This window comes from Lynx canadensis, chromosome A3, assembly GCF_007474595.2.
Source record: "Lynx canadensis isolate LIC74 chromosome A3, mLynCan4.pri.v2, whole genome shotgun sequence".
NCBI classification, from domain to species: Eukaryota; Metazoa; Chordata; class Mammalia; order Carnivora; family Felidae; genus Lynx; species Lynx canadensis.
In genome coordinates, this window is record NC_044305.1 from 13178538 (window position 1) to 13202224 (window position 23687).

The 23687-nt window shown below is 54.3% G+C and overlaps 1 protein-coding gene across 1 annotated transcript in view; it reads left to right on the forward strand.

Moving 5' to 3' along the window:
* Positions 1–23687, forward strand: part of SULF2 (sulfatase 2) — a 93011-nt gene that overhangs the window by 36254 nt on the left and 33070 nt on the right. The window contains 1 exon segment of the mRNA XM_032592555.1: positions 17570–17721. Within this exon segment, the coding sequence (XP_032448446.1) occupies positions 17570–17721 (152 nt within the window).

Sequence of the window (23687 nt, forward strand, 5' to 3'; positions counted from 1 at the left end):
TTACCAAAAGGCAGGAGAATGGATGCTGGGCAGAAAAATAAAACAAGTATCTAGTACAGAAACCCAAATCCGGCTTCCCCCCTCAAGGGGCAAGTGGGAGGAGGGCATGTTGCCCAGCTCTCTGCTTCCAGCACAAGATGCCTCCTTCGTGGGTAGTTACGCCCCCACCTTCCTCACCTCCTTTTCCCACAGTTCTCCATTCAGCGAGATCCCATCTCTGGCATCCAGAACTTTTACAACGTTGATTTATTACTTTGTGCAGCAATCCGCGTTTGGTGTCTTTTCAAAAGCGGAAGAAAGAGACTCGTGTTATAACCTTGCAAGCAGCCCAAAGTTAAAAAGATCTGGTTACAGAATATCAGAAATGCCCCGGCCCTAAGAGCTTTGGGGCTCAGGGTTTATTTAATGCGTATCTTCCCAGCCCTGCTTCCTCAGCCAATTTGTCTGCCAAAAAAACAAAGACTTCAGTCCTGTGGCATTTTGCATCTAATATTTATAGCGTTCTAGAGTTTGCAAAAGAGTTTCCTTCTCATTTATCACTTGTTCCTCAGGAGACCCCAGCTCCACCTCCGGAAAGTTAGAGGGATTGTTTTCCTCTGCCCAGATCGGGAGCCCCTAAAAGCCACACGATGCATGGTGAAGGTCTCACAACTCAGAGCCGTCTTGTGGGCGACAGGGGTGGGATTGAACCTTAGCCTGGACCAGCTCAGCTTCTATTCTGCACCCCTTGGGACTACATGTGGGTCTTGCAAGATGGCAGCCAGCAGCCTGAGTTCACACTTCAACCCTGAAGATGTTCTGTTTGAATTACAAGGTGTTTTTTTTTTTTTTTAATCTGGAAATTTCACCAAAACATTCGGCCTCCATACTTTGCTTTAAAATGGGGCAGATGGGGCGCCTGGGTGGCGCAGTCGGTTAAGCGTCCGACTTCAGCCAGGTCACGATCTCGCGGTCCGGGAGTTCGAGCCCCGCGTCAGGCTCTGGGCTGATGGCTCAGAGCCTGGAGCCTGGTTCCGATTCTGTGTCTCCCTCTCTCTCTGCCCCTTCCCCGTTCATGCTCTGTCTCTCTCTGTCCCAAAAATAAAAAACATTGAAAAAAAAATTTTAAATGGGGCAGAGGGGGCGCCTGGGTGGTTCAGTTGAGTGTCCGACTCTCGATTTCGGCTCGGGTCATGATCCCAGGGTCATGGGATCGAGCCCCGAGTTGGGCTTTGCCCTGAGCATGGAGCTTGCTTCAGATTCATTCTCTCTCTCTCTCTCTTTCTTTCTTTTTTTTTTTCTCTCTCTCTCTCCCTCCCTCCCTCTGCCCCTTCCTCTCTCTCTCTCAAAAAAAAAATTAAAAATAGGTAGGTAGGTAGGTAGATGATAGATAGTTGATCTTGCCAAATATCAGCAACATTCCTAGACAGTAGGGGTCAGCAGACTATAGCCCACAGATGTTTGGTAGCTGTTTTTATAAATAAAGTTTTATTAGAACACAGCTCATTCATTTACGTATTGTCTATGGCTGCTTTCACTCTATCGTGGCAGAGTTGAATAATTGCAGCGGAGACCATGTGGCTGCAAAGTGAGAACTGCAGTCCGACCCTTTGCAGGAAAGGTTTGCTGTCCACTACTAAATGGCAGCAGCCAGCTAGATCTGGGTCACAGCTCCCCCCGGCCCCCCCCCAGTATTTGTTAGAATACAGGTACAGCTGAGGGTACTTTGGTCCCCAAAGAACAGTGGCTTGGAGGTGGTAGGTGCTTATTTTTCTCTCCTTCCACAGTCTGGGCTTTAACAGCTCAGGGATCATAACAGTGTGTGATGTTGCCCCACCAACCCGGGGGACTGCCCCTGTCCAAAACCGCTCACCACGCCCACATCCAGCGAACGGGAAGTAGGAAATACAGGGGGGCACACCCACTTCCTGTGGGAACTCCCACCACTCCCACCCATGTCTCCACCAAAAGTTGATCATGGCCACAGCCAGCTGGGAGGGAGGCTGAGAATGTCACCTCCACCCCAGCAGCCTTGTGCCCAGCTAGTAATACTGTTTCTGCGGAGAAGAAGCAAATGGGCACTGGGGTGACACGGCCGACTCTGTGGGAGTTCACAGGCAAGGCGAGAACCTCCGGTCCCCACACACCTCTCCTTCTCTTATCCTTGGTCCGTTTCGTTCCTCTACCGGAGCAACTGAATCTCGTTTGAGTTTCTGTGCCAGCTCGTAAATGATGTACACTCTCTCCCCGGGGAGGAGGAAGAAAGGGATGTGATGTATTCCAAGGGCAGAGGGAAGGTTGCAGGCATGGGATCCTAAAAAGTGCGTCCCCTTCCCGCATACATTAGCGATTGGGAAATCACTGAGCTGAGTACATTCCTAGGTCCGTTCAAAGTGCTGGGCCGGGGAGAGGCTGAACTGTACTTTGGAAGCTGGAGTGCCCGGCGGGGACCGTGGTCAGGATTCTTGCTCGTCTTGGGGAAAGAAACACCGTCGTCTTTGAGCATGAGCTGGGTCGATCCCACCAAACTCCTGGAAGTACTTCCTACATCCGGCCTCCCGCTTGGTTCTCCTCCTACCCCACCTGCAGCTTCTCTCCCGTACGCGGGGCTGCTGTCCTCCCATCCTGACCCCTTATTCCGGAGCCCGGGGCCCTCTTCTCCTGCAATACGCATTCCCTAACTGGGGATTTTACCCCTTGGAGAGCCACATGCCCCCCTTGGCATCTGTGCGGACCCTTTTCAGAATACGTTCAAAGTTAACTGCGAAGAAGAAAATACACGGGATTGCAGAGGAAGCCAGTTATATCAAAATACATTCATCACAATACTGTCGAACTGTGATATGTGTGCTTCTTCCCACGTTCAGTGACATGACGTGGTGGTTATTGAGCAGATAACTGGTAGGTCTCACAACTCGCATGATTTCATAGTAATGCTGGCTTCAATGATAGTTTGAGAGGTCTGTTCATTGGAATGCGATGTGAAAATATCTGACTTCTGGTGACCCAGGCACAGGTACTACTGTGACTGTGACTTGTCACCTTCATTTCTTATCGAAGGAGATGCTAGTTAGGGGATAATGAAAACAAACACACATGTAGTTTTTCCATCCGAATTCAGGAACCGCAGATTAAGAACCCCTTCCTTAGGTGATCTCATTCAATTCCATGATATTAAATGCCGTCGACATGCTGACCCCTCCCATGTTTCTACTCCCAGCCCAGACCTTGCCCTTGAACCTGAACGCACGCATATCTCCAGATGCCCTCTGTCTCCACCTCCGCTAACCGACTAACGAGAACCTCAAGGTTAACGTGGCAGACCTCAAGCTCTTCGTCACCTCCACCACAGGACCTGCCCCTCCCGCGGCGCCCCCTTCCTAGATGATGACGGGTGTCCTTGGTGCTCAGGACAGAAACCTCCAAACTGTCCTTGACTCCTCTCCTTTCCCACACCACATCCAATCCATCCACAGACCTTGGCAGTTCCACCTCCAAGAATAGCCTGAAACCAGCCGAGCCCTCCACCCCCGCCCGCTTACAACCATCCTGGCCTCTCTCCTGAATCACGGTGACAGCCTCCGGGGGTCCTGCCTCCCCGCTTCGTACTGTCCTCAGTCCTAGAACATAAGCGTCACGAAGGTGTGGTTTTGGTTGTTCACACGCTTCCTTTTGTTCAGTGGTGTCCCTGGTACCTAGAACCAAGCCTAGCGCAAAAGCGGTGCTCTTCTGAATGTTGAATGAATGAATGAATGAATGCATGCATGCACATGTAACATCCTGATAAGTAATGTTAAACTACGAACGGCGAGCAGCATTGTGGGGGCAGTTTCCCTGTGTTTCCTCATTGAACGCTCCCCAACGACTTTGTCAGGCAGGCATATTATTATCCCCATTTTATGGTTGGGAAGACTGAGCTGGACTTAAACCCAGGCCGTCAGGTCCAGAGCCCCCCATACGCAACCTCACGCCTGACTACCCCCCAAGATAGAAACACCCCTCACGCCCCACACACCTGGCAAGAGTCCCGGGGATGATGTCCGGCCCCGCCCCGCGTTCCCATGCTGACGCTCTGAGAAAGGCCAGGCCCTCGGGCTCTGGGAATGGCCTTCCCTCAGCAGCCCACGGGCAGATAAAGCTTGGGAGGGTGGAGCATGGGGAATGAACTCGGTGTGGGAATCTCTGTCCCGCCTGGAATTCCAGCAGGAGGCGCTCTGGAGAGGGTAGTCGGGGGCCTGTTAAGGAGCAGGGTCTCTGGGATAACAAGGTCCGTTTGTCCTTGTCCCTGACTTCAGCTGTCGAGCAGTCCACTTGCTGTTGCCTTTGTCCCTGCCCCCCACCCACCCCGGGGGACAGTGATGGGACGTGCCATTCTGCAGAGACGTGGTCCCTCAGGGATACAGTCCTGAGGGATGTGGGGGAAGGTAGTGTGGAGACAGCCCCCCGGGGTTTGAGTCTCAGTTCTGCCACTCACCAGCTGTGGGACGTTGGGCACAAAAAGGACTTCACCTCTCTATGCCTCAGTTCCTCCAGCTGTAAACTGGGGACAAAAACCGCGTCTGTCTCATTGGGTTGTCGTGGAACATCGTCATCCTCTAACCTAGTGGTTCTCAGAGTGTGCCCCCAGGAGCCCTGGACCCAAAACCATTTTCTTGATGATACGGAGACAGGATCTGCCCTTCACCCTTATTTGCTTCAAGTTTGCAGTGTTCTCTGAGGGTGCATAACATACCCACAGTTCTCTAAAAAGGGCACGAAAATACCCCTCTCCTTTCTGTGTGCATATCCAGCAAGGCTGGACTTTTCTTGAAACATCACCAAAACAACATATCTCACCAGGCTGCACGCAGGAGTAGACCTGAGGATGCAGCTGTCTTCTGCTAAACCGGACTCCAGAGAGACTGGCAAAAATGTAAAACAGTGCAGCTCTCCTCACTGATTTTATTTTGTTTTGCTAAAATGCTTACCATTTTTAAAAAAACACATACTAACAAGTAGGTTTATTGTTACCATTTTTAGATAATGTGTTTGAGACTTGTCAGTTTTCTGACGTGGTAGCGATCTCTAGGTAGCTAATGGGGGTCCTCAAGAATCGTTCAGAGTCACTAAGAGTCTAAAGGGACCTTGGTGACCGAACGACCGAGGACCGGGGCTGCTGACTGGCCCTGGCCTTGGGCTCTTCCTCAGTTTTGCAGGGCACCCCACAGTGAGTCCTGCCCCACGTGGATTAAATGGATCTAGATTCAATCGAACAGAAACACAATGATGTAAGATTTCTCCCTGCTTCTCCACTCAGAGATGATGCAGCCGCGTGATGGGCGACGGGAATCTGCTCTTACCCCGGGGGGAGGGGATGTGTGGTCCCCCCCCCCCCGCCTCCTATAACCTGGGTGTTTGGTGGGTCCGTCATTTGCTCATTTGTGCCACAAACGTGTGTTGAGGTCTCACTGCTTCCCAAGCTCTGTTCTAGATGCGGGGACACGGGCGGGAACGAGGCACGCAGGAAGCCCTGACGTCAGGGAGCTGATGCTTCTCGTTGGGCAGGCAGGTGATAAAAACCAGAAGACAGTTGCATTTGTCCGGTGGGGAGAAACAACACGGAGAAACAAAGTGAGGAGAAGAGGGAGCACCGGGGTAGGGAGAGACCATTATAATAGGGTGGTTCGGGATGTAACCCAGGAAGGTGATATTTGAGCGAGTGCCCGGAAAAGGTGAGGAAGCGATCCAGGCAGGCTTCTGAGGAAGGGGGTCCTTCAGAGGGAACAGCGAGGGCAAAGGCCCTGAGGCAGAAATGAACTTGGGCCTGGGAAGACAGGAGGAGGCCGCTATGGCTGGAGGAGAACGGATCAAGGCAAAATGAGGGAGATGAGGTCAGAGAGGGGACGCAAGACAGATCCCATGGAACCTTGCAGGCCGTGCCAAGGAGTCTGGATTTTAGTGAGAGTGTGATACGGAGCCACTGGAGGGTTTCACGCAGGGCGGTGGCTTTATCGGATTTGTGATTTATCAGATGCCTTGTGGCTACAGTGGCAGAAGACGAGGGAGGAGGCTCCGACAGGGTCCGGGTGGGCGAAGGTGTGGCTGGGACCCCAAGCCGGTCACCGGGAAATGCGGGAAGGGCTCCGTCCTGGGTCCGTTCTGAAGGGAGAGCCTCCGTGAAAGGCCGTCAGTGGACGTGAGTGGGGACAGAGGAGCCAAAGACCCTGGCAGGTGTGTGGCCTGGAGAGTCTGGCACTCGCTGGAATGTCGGCAGAGAGGCAGGTGCAGGGCACCGAGCAAGAGTCCAGTCTGATCCGCCTGTTGGGCACCAAACTAGTTGATCTGAAGGTAGATAATGAAGTTTGTAATCATCCAAACGACACACAAAAATGGGGAAACGCCTGAAAGAGGCCCACAGACGTCTGGAACGTGGAAGGTGTCACGAGAAGCAGAGACCAAACCCCTGGCGTGTGAAGTGGAGTGGTTTGTTCTGGGCAAGATGGACTTTCCAGAAGGTTCTACTTCATGTTTCACTGGCCTCTCCAAACTGCTCTGGCAAACGTCGCTTAGCGTCGTTGGCCCGGCTCTGCGCTCCGGCCCATCTTTGCCAATAGATGTGGGTCGTGCCCGGCCCGTTGCTCTGTGCGGCGTAAACATCCTCACCCAGGCTCGTTCCAGAGTCTTGGAGGGGCCTGGTTATTTTTCCGAGATGGTGTCACCTCTGGTGTCTATTTTCATTTCTCCAGAGACCCGTGTTTTCATCCCCGGCTCAACCCCCAAAAAGGAAGCGGCTTCTGTTTTAGGGACTCTGGGCCAGACATCATCTCATGGGTTGCCGTTCCCGTTTTATAGATGGAATTACCGAGGCTGAGAGAGAGGCACTCACTTGCCCCAGGAGACCCAGGCCCTCCGACTCCGGAAACCAGGCCCTTGAGAGCCACACTGCACCACCCCCCACCCCCGCATCACTGGAGACCCGCACCCAGCCCAGGGTTTCTCAGCCCGAGCTCCGGGTCCTTGTCTGTGGTGAGGGCCACCCTGTGCCCGGTAGGGTGGTTAGCGTGTCTCTTGTCGGGCCAGCAGCACTCTACCTGACAGCTGGGACAACCCACAGTGTCTCCAGACATTGCCCGGTGTCCCCGGGGGAGCACTCGCCCCAGCTGGCCCGATCCTTGTTAAGAGTACTCCGACACAGGAGAGAGGGAGGCTTGAGACCCTGGTCAGTGGCAGCTTTGAGCTGTGTGGCCTGTGTCTCACGCCCAAAACCGTTGACCCGGTCACCTCGTCAGCAGCTGTGACTATGTGTCCGCTCCAGGCCAGGTACGGGAGGGTACCGCAGCGCCCGGAAGGGGCCCATGCCCAGGGACATGGTGATAAACGAGGAAGCAAACATCCACGGGTGATTTCAGAGAGTACAGAGGGCCACAGAGAAGGTAAACAGCCCGGCACAGGAGGACGGGGACCTTGAGGTGGGGCGATCCGGGACAGCTGCTCGGACAAGGTGCCATCTGATCTGAGACATCCCAGTGAGTAGGAGCCAGTCCACGTGAGGGGGGTGCAGGCGCATGTCTGAGGTAGAGAGAAGAGCAGGTGCCAATGCCCTGAGGTGGCAGTGTGTTGGGCGCACTTTAGGGAACGAGAGGCCGGGAGTGGCTAGAACAGAGGGAGCAGAGGGGCGAGCGGTGGGAGACGGGGGCAGAGGTAGCAGCACTCGCGGGCAGCCAGGCCCTGAAGGGGGAGGGCAAGAGCGGTCTCGGGTTCAGAAGGGTCTTCCTGGCTGTTTGGGGGTGACTGCGTTACGGGAAGGCAAAAAGGGACACGGCAAGATGAGGGGAGGCCGTTTCCACTGTGAGCGAGGAAATGAGGATAAAGAAGCAAGACACGTTTCCATCACTTTTGAGACCTTCCCACCTGAGGGCCTTTTGCCTCTTTTATTCGGAGTCCCAAACACGGGATCTGGGGAGTCAGGTTGCAGCTGTTGAGCAACTGTCTCCTCGGGGGGCCTTCCAAAACTCCAACCCTTTCTCTGCCTCTGAGTCTCCTAGCTCAAGATGCAAAGTCCCAGAGTAGAGTCTGATTGGCCAAGCTCAGCCATACACCCACCCCTTAGGTGGGAAGGAGCACCCTGATTGACAGCTGGGACCTTTGTATTTGGGAAGAACCAGGGATGCGGTGGCTGTGGCTTTTCAGGGGTTACCTGAAGGAAAGGCGTGTGCGTGTGTATTCATGCATGTGTGGGTATGTTTGCTCCAAAATACGGAGGAAACTCCCAAGTCAAAATGGATAAACATTCATTGAAATATTTAGATCTGAATATAAATCACGAAATGTAGCATGATTCAACCAGTCAACTCTGGAATATTTCGACTCATAGTTGTTTATCCATTATTGCTAATGTAGGCTGTGGGGAGAGATGGTGTGGGGACAAATGTGCATTGGGAGACGCCAGTGTCCTTAAAACAGCCCGGCTGACAGCTCCATCCAGATGGCCCACGAGGGGCGGGAGAAAGCTCCCCCCCGGCAGTGGGTACTCCAAGTCCCACCAGTCCCTCTTGCTGGGCACTTCTCCACGTTCCTTACACCTGTTGGTTCCTTCCCCCCGCATGATGGTAGGCAGTGGCTTGCTGTCATTGCTGTGCACCAAGGCACAGAGGGGTGAGGTCACTTGCCTGGGGTTCCACAATCGGGAGGTGACAGACCAGGAGACTCTGGCTGCAGAGGCACGCTCTCGGCCGTTGTCCTGTGTCGCCTCCCGTGTCACCCAGACAGAGGACTAACTCGTGGCTGTCCTGAGGTTCAAGGGACCCCCACCCCGGGCCCAGCCCGCTCTCCAGCACAGAGAGATGCCCCCAGGATTCCGGTTGCAGAAACCCTCCGTCGCCCCCGTATCCAAAACGATGCCTTCATCTGCCCTCCTGAGCGAGGTTTACCGCCAGCTAATCTCAGTCTCCAGTCCCTGCAACACACGGCTTTTAGAGACCACAAATGCGATTATGACGAGGCAATTTCAGTTAGATTCAGGGCTGGGAGAGATAACAGAAGGGCCTGGTTCTCCCATCAGACTCTGAATGGCTCCCCAGCAGCACTTAACTCAGACAAATGGAGGAAGCAGCCGGGAGGGGAACGGGCACAGCAGCTTTCCGCTGAAGAGCCGCCTGCCCCGGCCGGCAGGACCGGGAGGGAGGGTTTCAAAAGGACTTGGGGGTTAATCAATCCCCTTAAAGTTGGCGGCGAGGGAGGGTGGATTTTGACATCGGTCCCTGCAAGGGCTCTATTAAATAAGGTATTAATGCAGCAGGGAGGGGGACCCGTTGGCCATGACGAAACTAATGCTTAGCGGGCCTACGTCGTGTGCCGGGTCTGAGCAGTACAGGCATGTCTCAGAGATGTCGCGTGTTCAGTCCCAGACCGCCACAACAAAGCCAACAGAGCACTAAAGCAAGCCAAAGGAATTTTCGGTTTCCCCGGGTGTATAAAAGTGATGTTTACATTAAGTGTGCAATAGTGTCGTAAAAAAGCAGTGCCTGGGGGCGCCTGGGTGGCTCAGGCCGTTAGGCGTCCGGCTCTTGGTGTCGGCTCAGGTCGTGATCTCACGGTTTCGGGAGTTCGAGCCACGCATCGGGCTCTGTGCTGATGGCGGGGAGCCTGCTTGCGATGCGGTCTCTCTCCCTCTCTCTCTCTGCCCCTCCCCCACTCACGCTGTCTCTGTCTCTCGCAAAGAATAGAGTTTAAAAAATTTTGTTTTAATAAAAAAAAAAAAAGGCAGCGCACATACCTTAATTTAAAAATATTGCTAAAAGGGGCGCCTGGGTGGCTCAGTCGGTTAAACGTCCGACTTCGGCTCAGGTCACGATCTCGCGGTCCGTGGGTTCAAGCCCCGCGTCAGGCTCTGGGCTGATGGCTCAGAGCCTGGAGCCTGTTTCCGATTCTGTGTCTCCCTCTCTCTCTGCCCCTCCCCCGTTCATGCTCTGTCTCTCTCTGTCTCAAAAATAAATAAAACGTTAAAAAAAAAATTTTTTTTAAATATTGCTAAAAAATGCTCGCCATCATCTGAGCCCTCAGTGAGTCATAGTCACTGATCGCAGATCCCATGACAGATGTAACAGTGGTGAGAAAGTTTGGAATGTTCCAAGAATGGCCAAAACGCAACACAGAGACACAAAATGAGCAAAATGCTGTTGGGGAAAAAGGGTGCCAGTAGGCTTGCTGGACTCGGGGTTCCTCACGCTTTCAATTTGTAAAACGTGCAGTGTCTGTGAAGCACAATTTTTTTTTTTAATTTTTTTTTTCAATGTTTATTTATTTTTGGGACAGAGAGAGACAGAGCATGAATGGGGGAGGGGCAGAGAGAGAGGGAGACACAGAATCGGAAACAGGCTCCAGGCTCTGAGCCATCAGCCCAGAGCCTGACGCGGGGCTTGAACTCACGGACCGCGAGATCGTGACCTGGCTGAAGTCGGACGCTTAACCGACTGCGCCACCCAGGCGCCCCTGTGAAGCACAATTAAATGAAGTGCGTGGGGCGCCTGGGTGGCCCAGGCGGTTAAGCCTCCGACTTCGGCTCAGGTCATGATCAGGCGGTTCGTGGGTTCGAGCCCTGTCCTGTGTAGGTCTCTGCTGACAGCTCAGAGTCTGGAACCTGCTCCTGCTTCTGTGTCTCCCTGTCTCTGCCCCTCCCCTGCTCACGCTCTGTCTCTCTCTTTCTCTCAAAAATAAACATTAAAAAAATTTAAAGCGAAGCACGAGACCACGTGGTGTGCCCAGATGTGTGTGTTAGTTCGGTCAGCAAACCCACGACATGGATACTGTTATCTTCCCCATTTTACAAGTGGAGAAACTGAGGCATCAGAAGATTAAACTAGTTGCCCAAGGACACACAGCTTTCAGTGTTGCAACATATCTCCGAAAGCCCCCCCCTTTTTTTAATTTTTTTAATGTTTATTCCTTTTTTTAATTTTTTTTAATGTTTATTTTTGAGAGAGACAGAGCATGAGTGGGGGAGGGGCAGAGAGAGAGGGAGACGCAGAATCGGAAGCAGGTTCCAGGCTCTGAGCTGCCGCACAGAGCCCGACGCGGGGCTCCGACTCACAGACGGTGAGATCATGACCTGGGCCAAAGTCGGACGCTTAACCGACTGAGCCACCAGGCGCCCCATCTGAGGGCCCCTTTAACGTGGAGAGTTTTTGCTGGCGTCCTTCCTCTGGGACATCTGCACCCTTTCTGTCACGATCACATTGTATCGGTGACTGAGCTGTCTGGCTGCAAACGGAGAGCTTCCCGCCCTGTGCACGTCGCCCATCGCCACGGTCCGCTTCGTTTCCTCTCGGGCTCCTTTTCCCTTCCCGTCATGTTTCTGCTTCAGCTAGCTTTTCGTTTCTCGGTTGCTCGCTCTCATCTCTGTTGGCCACTTCTCCCCTTCGACAATCCACTTTTGTAACGGGTCTTGTAGACGTATCACCAGGAGACAGGGAGGCAACCCAGCCACGCGCTCTGTTGTCTGCGCGTGAACCGAGTATCGGATGCACGGGGACCGGTCACCGACAGCCTTTGCGAGAAATGACGTGACCGGCCCCTGGTCCTGATGTGCGTGTTCCTTACACAGTGATTGGTGGACGGGAGGGCCAGTAGCCACGTGTGTTACTTTGTGCAGTTACAGTTAATGTGCCTCGGTGGCTAAGTCGGAACCGTGTTGTGGGAGACTGAACTGGGGAAAGTGACATTTGCGTGTATCGGGACCACGCAAGGCGAAGACCGCCTGTGACTGGCTGCTCTGTTCTTGTTGTCACTGCCGTTGGGTCGGTGGGTCGTCCCTTTGCGCCCTGGAGCCCCCTCGCTGCCTTGGCCCAGTTCAGAGTCTACTTCTGGTACCTCTTTCTCCGGATTAAACACAGCCCTGTTTCCATCCCTGAGGGATTCCTCACCCCGCACGGGGAATTTTGCTCATAACACCAAGGGTTGAAAATCCCTTCCTACAAAGGGCCGGATGGTAAATGTGTTGGACTTGCAGCCACACGGTCTCTGTTGCAACAACTCAACTCTGCCATGGTGTGCACGCAGCCATAACGACTATATAAACACATGGGTGTGGCTCTGTTCCAGTAGAAGTATTGACAAAAACAGGTGGCAGCTGGATTTGCTTTGCCAAACCCTGCTCTCCGCTAAGCGTCTCATCTGCTTTTCCTCGGGTCTTTTGATTGCAAGTGCGAGAGCTCAACTGAAAAACTGAATTAAGCAAACAGAACAACCACCCCCTCTTGGTGGCAAGATGGCTGCCAGCAGCTTCAAGTTTATGTCCCCATCAGCTTTAAGCCATCTCGAAGAACGTCCCTTTTCCGGTAGCTCCCTCAAAGTCCCAGGGCTCACTCTCACTGGCCCAGCTTGGGTCACATGCCTGGCCCTGAACCAATGACAGGTAGCCAGGGGAAGGTAGTCCTCTGATTGGCCCGGCTGAGATTATGCCTGCCACCCTGGCGTCTGGAGTTAAGATCAGCCCATGTGACTTAAGTAAGGAAGTAATGGTACCCAAAGGACCACAGTCAGGATCAAGCAGGCAAAATAAAAGTCTCCACTTCCAGGGGTAAATTTCCACCCTGTGCCTGGTACGCGGGAGGCAGTGAGCGCTCCATCCTTTCAACTGATGCCAGCCTGCTCCCGAGGGGCGGCGTCAGCCAGCACATTATCGGTGGCCTTTCCTGGCCTGGCATTTCATTCCTCTTAACCTGCCTGCCAAGTTATTCCACCCCCACACCAGCCCCCGGGTTGTTCTTTCTTTTGCGCCGTCCCGGCCGCGAAAGCTAAACGCTGGGGGCTCCAGCCAGGACATGGGCTGTATTTTTAATCTTGATTTTAATTCCAGCTCATTCTCCTGGCTGTATCTCCCAGCCCCGGAGCCCCAGGGCCCACGCTAATTTGCTTCTCCCACCTCAACTGGTACCAGAATAACCATTTTAAAAACCGCCTGGGGGAAATCTAATCAAATGAGAGCAAAATCTAATTTGGCACTAAAAGCCTTTGACTGAAGCCCTGTTTTCTAGGGTCTCGTGGAGCCTGAATAGTAAACTCTTTCTGGATTTTTTAAGAGTTGGGGGTCGGAGAGAGGAGAGAGATGTGAAAGAGGGCATTCCAGCGGAGGAAATGGCCTCGACCGCTTTGACACCCGTGGCATTGGGCGATAATGGGCAGGGGCGGGCTTCCCCAGGCGGCTCCCCCTCCAAGAAAGTTATCCCACCGGCCGGGCCAAGATTGAAGCTCTTTAACATTCCAAGCTGCACCTTCATCAGAAAGACCTTGGTCCAGATCTTCAGGGACAAACCATAGGATCCCAAGCCAGGGTTTGGGGGACCTAGGAGAGAACCCAGTTTTCCCAGCAGGGAGATTCAGGGTGCCTTTTTCCCAGGTCTTTTGTTCACCCTTCAGGGTGAACCTGAGGGAAGTTGTATGTTTCTGAAGCTACTTGAGGTCTTGGGTTGCTTTCAGAACGTGTCCCGATTCCAGGAAAACGCACACAACGTGTAAAATCTGATGTATAGTATTTCAGGGGACGTGTGGGCCCTTTTCAGTTTCCCCATCATGCCTCCTGTGGCTTCTGCTCACGATCTGGTCCCTCTACCCTGTGACGTCATCTTCTCCCTTCCTCAGTGGCTTCCCCGTGTTCCTCAAATGCCTCCAAGCTTGTTCCTGCCACAGGACCTTTGCACTTGCCGTTTCCTCTGTCTAGAGCAGTTTCCCTTGTATTCCTATTCCCCCTGATTCGCCCTCAGCAGCCTTCCTTGACTGCTCAAGCCCTTGGCACCTGCCGGGGTCCATCTCTAGCCACTTTGTTGGAACACCATCTTCATTTTCTTCATCACTTTGTTTTTACCAACAGCATCACCTCTGTGATCACAGTTCCCTCGCTAGAATGTCCACCCCAAGAGGGCAGGGATGCTGGTGGCCTCATTCACTGCTGTGTTGCCATCGCCTGGGACGGCTCCTGGCATACCATCGGGGCCTAATAAACGGGTGTAGCTATGTGAATCCACATGTGCTCAGGGCAGTGTCACCCCAAACCGAGCAGTTTCCATGGGCTTCCACCAGGCCTGGGTACAGTGATGTGCTATTTCCTGAAGATTTTCCTCTCAAATGTTTTACGCTTTTGACTTCAGTGTCTACGAAGGGAAACTCCCCCATCACCACCAGTGTTTGTCACGAATGGAAAGTGCCGGGGCTCCATAAGGGGGGGGGGGGGGGCGGGGAGCTCCTTAAATTTCACCCTCTTCCTGGGGCGCCTGGGTGGCTCAGTCGGTTAAGCGGCCGACTTCGGCTCAGGTCACGATCTCGCAGTCCGTGAGTTCGAGCCCCACGTCGGGCTCTGGGCTGATGGCTCAGAGCCTGGAGCCTGTTTCCGATTCTGTGTCTCCCTCTCTCTCTGACCCTCCCCCATTCATGCTCTGTCTCTCTCTGTCTCAAAAATAAATAAACGTTAAAAAAAAAAATTTAAAAAAAAATTTCACCCTCTTCCTAAGGTCTGGGCCTTCGCAGGAAACGTTTGCTGACCCCTGCCGTGTGTCATTCTTCCCCAAGGAGGAGGAACAGGAGAGAGGGGAGAGGGGCTGGCAGGGTTTATCAGAGTAGAGCTCCCCATATATGGAAAGACCTCACATCAAATGTGAGGAATAAGGTCACTGAGGTTTAGCAGACCTTGTTTCCTGGACGGTACTTGATCTCTAGGGGCCTTTTCAGCCCTCGCTACGTGGTTCTGCTGCTGAGGAGGGGGGACAGGTGCGGGTGGCAGGTGGAATTGTTTAGCTCCGCGTTTCTCACCCGCAGACTGTAGGCATTTTACACGGGATGGTTGGTGCGGGGCCTCCCGAGCGCCGTGGGATGTTCAGCCGCATCCCTGGCCTCGGCCCCCTGGATGCCGGTTGCACGTCCCAGCCCCATCTGTAACAAAACCGAAAACGTCTGTGGACATTGCCGAGTGTCCCCTGAGGGGCAAACCGCCCCTGGCTGAGCGCCACTGCTTTCGGGGAGGGCCGCGAGTGTCTGAACGTGCCGTGTTCCCGAGGGAGAAATCCAGGCCTTCCGCTCGCCCGGGTCTTGGACGCTGAGGCCCCTTAGTCCGGATGACATCTCAGTCCCTGTGCCCTGACACCCGCTGGGGACGCACAGTCGCTGTGTAAGTGGACACCCGCCACCTGACTGCTTTTTTTTTTCTTTAATGTTTATTTTTGAGAGACACAGAGACAGAATGAGAGTGGGTTGGGACAGAGAGGGAGGGAGACGCAGAATCCAGGCTCTTCGCTGTCAGCACAGAGCCCGACACGGGGCTCGAACTCTCGAGCTGTGAGATCGTGACCTGAGCCGAAGCCGGACGCTCAGCCGACTGAGCCGCCCAGGCGCCCCTACCTAACTGCTTTTACTCTCTGAATATCGGATGTTACCCGGGACTCCGAGCCCGGTGGCCAGTTTCCCTGCCCCTCCTCCTCGGAAAGCTCGGGTTCTTTCTATGTCCACTTTGCCCCCCAGCCACGCAAAGGGAGGCCCCACCCTGGGCTTACCCTGAAGCTGCTCGGGACCCTCTCTTCCTGTTTTCGCCTCCTCTGGTGCCCAGATCCTTCCAGGGGGTGCTTCCTCAGCCTCCTGGCCCAGCTGGTGCCAGGGGAAGATTGAATGGACGTGTGTCCCTTTGTCCTGTGCCACGGGGACTCGGGAATTGGCTGCTCGGGTCCTTAAGGGGGCTTCCCACCCCGAGGCGGTCCCGGCCACCTGCCAGGTCTCCAGGAAAACGTCCCCATGGAGGGCTCCAGCTTATCCCTGCTCTCCTGACCCAAGCCAGGTTGGGGGTAGGGGGGCAGGGGGTCATCTCATCCTCTGCTGCCAGCAAAGCCCAGCCCCAGGCCACTCCTTCTCCTGTGGACGTTCGCCTCCCCATCCGTCTCCTCTCATCTTTGGCTCTGAACAGGCACCTGCCCAACACTCGCACTTTGCCGGGCACGAGGCACCCTGCAACCCGTTTCAGCAGCCCCAGCTCTCCCACTCTTGAGCCCTCAGTGCTGGTTCTCGGGTGTCTCCGAGGCCCCGGTGTCCTCATCTGAAGGAGAGAGCCGGCATAGGGCCTCTGTCCCTGGAGAAACGGTCACTTCGAACTGGCTTTATCGGTTGTAATTTTTAAAACTCCCAGTCGCTCGCTGAGAAGAAAAAAGAACAAGAAAGTACCACCGAGAGGATCTCGTCTGTTCCCTCCTGCCCCACCGAGGGTTTTTTGGTATATCCCCCTTCCAGGTGAATCACGGTCATTTTTCTTTAAGCTCTGTGGCCGGTGTCGAACATGCACGCGGGGAAGCGCGTGGGTCCTGAACGTCTAGCTCAGTGGGGTTTCACCAGCCGAAGCACCCGCGTTGCAGCGAGAGAGAGAACGAGGCTGTGCCCCGGGAGGCGTGCCCTGCCCGCTTGCTTTCCTCCCCCGTACGTCCGTTTTCCCCGTTTTGGAGCATCTTCGGAATGAGACCGTGCGGTGTGCGTTGTTCCATATCTGGTTTATTTCTCTTAACGTGATTAGGTGGTTGAGACGCGTCTGGGTTCTTGTTTCTTTGTGAGAGCGAGCGTGCGCACGCGCAAGTCGGGGGTGGGGGGCAGAGGAAGAGAGGGGGAGAGAGAGAGAGGATCCCAAGCAGTCTCCATGCTCAGCACAGAGCCCGACGTGGGGCTCGATCTCACGACCACGAGATCTTGACCGGAGCCGAAATCGAGAGTCAGGCGCACGACCGACTGAGCCGCCCAGGCGCCCCGAGACGCGTCTGTGTTATTAAACGCGACATCCCGCGAGTGGTTGACGGGCATCGGACTGGCTCCTAGCTAGCTAGCTGCTGTTGCGAAGAGCGCTACCCTCAGCGCGTCCTGCTCACGCTCGTGAACCAACGAATGCTTTACCGTCGAGCGAACACCCAGGGTTCGAATCGCTGGGGCACAAGGTGCGAGCGCGCTCAAGTTCAGCAGACGCCGCCAGCCAGGGTCCCGCAGGAGGAGGACCCGGCCGCGTGGCCCTGGCCGTGTATAAAGGGCCCGCGTTCCACATCACCAGCAACAATCGGCACCGTTCGTTTTCTAACGTCAGCTCTTGTGTTCTGGTCCCGTGTCGTAGACAGGGTTCAAGGGGCCCATAAGCGTGCACGGGAAAGAATCGCACTCTTATGACCCTGCACCGTCGCTTAGCATCGCCTTCAGCGAGGAAGGTAGACCACGCACCGTAACCCGAGAGGATCCGTCGTTTGGTCGTCGTAGGAGTCCCCGATCTCGTCATGCCCCACGGCACTGGTTGCAGATGCCAGAAAATATTCTCACTTATCACCACTGTGAAATTATTATTCTTCCCAAGGCCCTTTACCAGCTTTTTTGAGAGGGCGGGTTACTAGATGGCACGTTCTTTGAATGTTCGGATAATTACGTTTCAGAATAACTTACTCGCTCTCTAATCCTATTTATTTTATTTTAGGCTTCGCCTGCTTTCGAAGGGCTCGGTGGCTCGGGGGTAGCGCTGCTTTCACACCTCGGGGACACGGTGGTCGGGTGGCAGAGAAGGCTCTTGCTGACCGTGTTCTCACGTGGCCTCCTGACCCTTCTCCCCCTCCAGCTTTCTTCGGGAAGTATCTTAACGAATACAATGGCTCCTACGTGCCACCAGGCTGGAAGGAGTGGGTCGGCCTCCTGAAAAACTCCCGTTTTTATAACTACACGCTCTGTCGGAACGGGGTGAAGGAGAAACACGGCTTCGATTACTCCAAGGTACGTCCTGCGTGGCCCCCTCGGCGGGGGTGGGGAAGGGGGGGGGCAGCGCGGAGCGTGACCCGGGAGCTCCACTGCCTGGCTTTGGAGGGTGACCCTGCCCTAGACGAGGGATCTCGCGCAGCCAGCGCGTATCATCTCGGCGTTTTCATCTCTCGCGTAACAGTCTCTGAGAGCGTTGTCCGCAATCTGCCGGGGCAGAACATTCTGGCAGAAAGCGCACGCACAGAGGGTACCGATCCGTGAATTTTCGCAAACCGAGCAGGCGCGTGCACCCAGCGCCCAGGCAGGTGGGCAACCAGCGCGCCCCCGCCAGCCCCGAGCGCCCCCTCGTGTAACCCCTCCCACCAGCCGTCCCCCCACGGGGACAGCCACCCGCAGACGCACAGTGTGGCACATTCATTCTGAATCCGGCTTCCTTGGCTCCGCACCACGTTGACATCCAGCCCCGTTGTCGTGTGTGGGTGACCCCGCCCCCGAGGCGACCCTTCCATCACCATGGATTGGCTGTGCCTGTTCTAGAACCTCGCGTAAATGGAATCGTGTGCTGTGTGCCCTCCCGGGTTGAGGTTTTTCCACCTGGCGTCACGCCTGTGACGGTCACCCGTGTGGCCACACGTCATCAGCGGGAACGGCTACGAAGCGTCCCCTTGCGGGGATGGGGGGTAGGTGTCCGTTCACGCCCGGGGGGACATTGTGGTCTCCAGTTTGCGTCTCTTAGGAGTCAGGCTGGGAACATCCTCTCACGGGGCTTTGGGGAGGCACACGGACTCTTCTCCCCGGGGCCTAGAATTGCTGGGATACAGGGTAGGTTACGTGGCTGAACCAGGTGTAGGTTCCCAGTTTACGGCCAGAAATGTTACAAGGGCTCCCCTTGTTCCACGGTGCTTATCAGCACGGGTATTGTCGTCTTTTTTTTTACTGGGGTATCGTGGCATTTCATTATGGTTTTACCAGAAAGATTTTTGAAGATCACATAAGTGAAGGTGATCAGAAAAGCCCTTTCTCCATAGTGATACTCCGTGCGGAGCGGTTCAGGACAGCCAACTTCCTCTCTAGGGCGCCACAGACCCAATATTTTAGGCTTTACGAGCCACACGGGCGCTGTGGCAACGACCCAAGCCTGCCGTTGTTGAATGAAAGCCACCGCAGGTAATGTGTAAACAAGTAAGCTTGGCTAGTTCCAGTAAAACTTTATTTATAAAAAGAGGCAGCGGCTGGTCCACGGGCTAGAGTTTGCTGATTCTTGGCCTAAGTGAGGGGGAGGAGGAGGGGGGACTGACCGTGATGTCTCCTCCAAACTTTCCATTAAAAAAACAAAACTCCGGAGACTAGCAAATATTCCTGGCCCAACTAAATCTTCTAAGCCAGTTCGTGTGCCCCCCCACACACACACAGTTGACCCATTCTTTCCCCACACATTCTTCCCTTCCCTCTCTCTTCCCCACGCTCACTGCCACTGACCCTGGGCCTGGCTGAGCGTCATAACCGGGGCTCTGTGGGGTAGTGTGATGACCGCCCTCCCTAGTTGGTCTCTCTCTGAATCGCTGCACAAGGCCCCCAGGCAGAAGTCAGCAGGGGACAGAGCCACACACACAGGATGGGAAGCCAGGGGTAGGGGAGACGGCAGGTGGGTGTTGGGGACTAGGAAGAATGTATCCAAGAGGGGGCAGCCAACGTCCATCAGGCCTGTCAGTCTTGCATAGAAACGTGGGCCCAAGAGGGCCAGGTTTTCTGATTTTTCAGCAGAAGCTACAAACTGACGCATGTTTTGTTTTTTTTTTCCTGTGAGATCTCCTGATTTTTAAACAATGGCAGCTAATTTCCTAGAATCCTGCGTGAATCAAGCGTGCCTGACCCGTGGATGTACAGCCTTGGCGGCCCCCTGCCTTGTTCTACCCACCGCCCTCTGGGGACCGGGCAGTGACTTCCCGTCTTAGAGTTGGAGGACTGGGGTGCAGAGCCCCGCCTTGACACATATCATGTGCCCTTGGATATGCTACCTACTCCTAAGAGCCTCAGTTCCCAAATCTGGGAAGTGGCCACACTGGTACATACTTAATAACGTGCACATCTTTTTATTGAGTGCCTATTAGGGTCCAAGTAACTGCGCTGGGTAGCTTTTGTTTGTTTTTTTTAAAACGTTTATTTATTTTTGAGACGACGCGAGAGACAGAGGGCAGGCAGCAGAGGGGCAGACGGAGGGAGACACAGCCCAGAGCCCGACGCGGGGCTCGAACTCACGAACTGTGAGATCGTGACCTAAGCCGAAGTCGGACGCTTCACCGACTGAGCCACGCAGGCGCCCTGTGCTGGGTGTTTTATGTGTAGTATTTCTAATCTTCCCCAGCAATCAGAGGCGTGAGCAGACTAGTCAAGTTTGGTCATGTCATTCGTTCATTCCCTCAACAAGTATTTGAGAGCCTGCTATATGCCAGGCACCGTGTTAGGTGCTGGGTACCCAGGGATGAACAAAAACAGATTCACAGCCTGGGGTGTGGAGGTGGGTTATTAACTGTGAAGGGATGGGCCCACGTGTGTGCACACACTCGCACATACACCGTCACATCGGCCCTGTTGCCCACTTCATCAGCTCCATACGAGCCAGTTCAACCGGACCAGCCTTGTCCGTTCTTACAAGCACCCCCAAATCTTTGCTAGTGCTCTCCTGCCCTGGATTTTTTCAAGTTTTACCCATCTTCTCTTCTGTGAATCCTTCCCCAGGGGCCCCAAACTACAGGGTTTATCCTTTCTTGAATCACACCGGCCTCTCTCAGTTGCTTGTGAACAGAAACTCAACTCAAAATGGCTCAACTGAAGAGGAAACGTCAGCTTATTTAACTGGTCCAGCAGTAACGGCATCAGGCACGGCTGGATCCAGGGGCTCACACAAAATCTTTAGGCGGTGGTTTCTTTCTCCTCTAAGCTCTGTTTTCTTCTCTGCGGCACCATCTATGGTCTCTCCCCCTCCCGCCCCTCCCCCTTCTCCCCCTCCTGCCCCTCCCCCTTCTCCCTCTCCCACCCTCCCCCCTCGCTTTCCCTGCCCCTTGTAGCAATATGGCCGACCTTCCACGTTTCACCTTCCTGCCCAGCTGCAAGTAAGGGAGTCTCCTTCCCAGGATTCCCAGCAAATCTCACTGCATCTCGTTGGCTCTTGGCTCAGTCACATGTCTGTCCCCGGACCAATCGGTGTGGCCAGGGGATGCAGTGTTTTGATGGGCTGTAAGTCACCCGCCCCACTCCCTAGCCAGAGGCAGGGACAGCGGGAGCCCCACTCTGGAGCCAAACCCTGGAACATTGGCTGAGAATAGAGTCCAAATGAAAATGGGCGGGATGCTCAGTGGCCTAAAAGCGCCCTATCCCACTCCCCTTCTGGAAACACTGCACACTTGGGGATCCCTCCTGCCTTTGACCAAGGATCACCACTCGTGTGTCCCCCTTACTGAGTCTGATCGTTCAGGCCCTGGTGGCAGCAACCACGTGTGACATCGCCTGGACAGCACCCTCTCCCCTCACCCTGGGTCTCAGGCCTCCATTACCTCTGAGAGAATTGATTCCAAAGTCCTGATGGGGGGATTTGTACATTAGAAATACAGATTATAGTGTCTTGGGGCTGAACACGCTGCTTCTCTCCTCCCAGACGCAGCACAAGCACATCGCCCACTACCTAGAAAACTCCACTCCGTCCTTGTTAAAATTCCTCACCACGTCCACGCCTGGTCTCAGAGCAGCCCTGTAATCAAGTTATCCAGGGAGACTCAGAGTCCCTCTGGGGCTGAGGACGGAACATGCAGTGGCTGCTACTTACCCCGTTTCCTGCCACAGACCCATCGCCCCTGTGAATGAGCCCCGTGGGAGGATTCCTGGGCTCCCTGTTCCCAGAGGCCTGGGAACAGAGGGATGGGGGCCCCTTTGGGGTCAGAGCTGGCTCAGGTCCAGGGTTCGGACCCGGGGCGGGCAGCAGGCAGTGGGAGCCGTCGCACTGGGAGGGAGCAAGAGGGAGCTCGGAGTTGCCTGGGGCTCCCTGCTCCAGCACTCTGAGGAGTGAGATGCCTGTGTGTCGCTGCCCTCAGTGGCTTCAGCAGGAGGCCCAGCTCGGGAGGAAGTGACAGTCCTTCCGGAGGTCCCCTCAAAGGCCCTCTGAGGTCTCTGTTCTGAGTCACTAATCCCAAGGCTAGATGCCGTGAAAAGGGTCCTGATAGCAGGTGGACAGAGAGGCAGCGATGATGACAAAAGAATGATGTGGCACACGCACTGATCACCAAAGAGGACCAGAGAAGGCGGGACCAGTGGGAGAGGGGAATGATGAGGGTCAGGTGGTGGAAAGGCCCTAAGGAACAGCAGTCTCTGTAAACTCGAACGAGACCACCCTTTGAGCCGCCCTTTGTCGTTTGCGCTTTTCTGTCGTGGAGAAGCCTCCCTCTATGCAGGTTGGGACCGCTGAGTTGTTCGTTGCAGCTTTGTTATTGAAAGAAATCCATGAGGGCCACCAACGCAAGAAATGATTAAAAGACCACAAAGGAACCCTACCCTGGAGGATTTCTAGAAAAAGATGAGGGGATCTGTATGTAACGCCATCAGAAGGGCTTTGGACATGGGGCTGATGGAAAGAGCGGGTTGCAGAGAGAGCTCCTGTAAGCCCCTGTTCAGATGTCTCCTAGAGCACCCCGAGCCCAGGGCATCGCACCCCAAGTCTCCTGCCCCCGCAGTGAGCACCACACCTGTGTGTATCCCTGGGTCACTTGTTAACATCTGTCTCCTCTCATTAGAGTACAAGGCCATGAAGGCAGGCATGTGACTTTGCTTTGTTCCCTGCCATGTGGAAAGGGAAGGAAGGAAGGAAGGAAGGAAGGAAGGAAGGAAGGAAGGAAGGAAGGAAGGAAGGAAGGAAGGAAGGAATGAGAAGGACTGGCATTAGTTAGGTTCGTCCTTGTGCCTTCTTGCCTTCCTTCCTTCTTCCTTCTTCCTTTTCCTTCCTTTCTTTCTTCCCTTCCTTCCTTCCTTCCCCTTACCTTCCTTCCCTTCCCTTCCTTCCCTTTCTTCCGTGACCCCGGAAAGGAATTCAGAAAAAATATACACATTGTACTCAACCGATGTAAAAGATGCATAAGCCATACTCTAACACGTGTAACAAGGCATCTGAAAAAAATACTTCCTGGTTAGGGCTCAAAGGGGCCAAGATTGGAAGCAGGGGGGTGTGAGGAGTAATCAAAGGGAACCAGATTTGTTTGTACTGTTTTCATTTTCGCGTGGAAAACACAGCCACGTGATTCTTTTTTTTATTATTATTTTTTTTTTTAACATTTATTTTTGAGACAGAGAGAGAGAGACAGAGCATGAACGGGGGAGGGTCAGAGAGAGAGGGAGACACAGAATCTGAAACAGGCTCCAGGCTCTGAGCGGTCAGCACAGAGCCCGACGCGGGGCTCGAACTCACGGACCGTGAGATCGTGACCTGAGCCGAAGTCAGACGCTCAACCGACTGAGCCACCCAGGCGCCCCCACAGCTGCCTAATTCTTGAGGAATAATGACTCCCGCTCCCTTAGACCTAACGTGCACCAGATACTGTTGGAATCATTCCACCTAAATTAGCCCATGTATGTCTCACCATAGTTACTGTTCACAACCAGCACACGAGGAAACTGAGGCACAGAGAGGCTAAGGAACTAGGCCACACAGCTAGTGAGTGGTAAAGCGGAATCATCCGAGCCTAGGCCAGCTGGCCTCCAAATCCATTCTCTGAACTGCAGCCCATGGGTCAAGTCCTGCCCAAGTGTTTTTGTCCAGCCTCTGAGCTTAGAAGGGTTTTTTACATTCTTAACTAGCTGGGGAAAAAAATCACAAAGAGAGCAACATGTGACCAGCGCTCTTTTCCTGACATGTGAAACTGACATGAAATTTGCAGTTTGGCCGCACAAGGTTTTACTGGAGCGCAGACAGGCCCGTTCATTTACCCAGCGGCTGC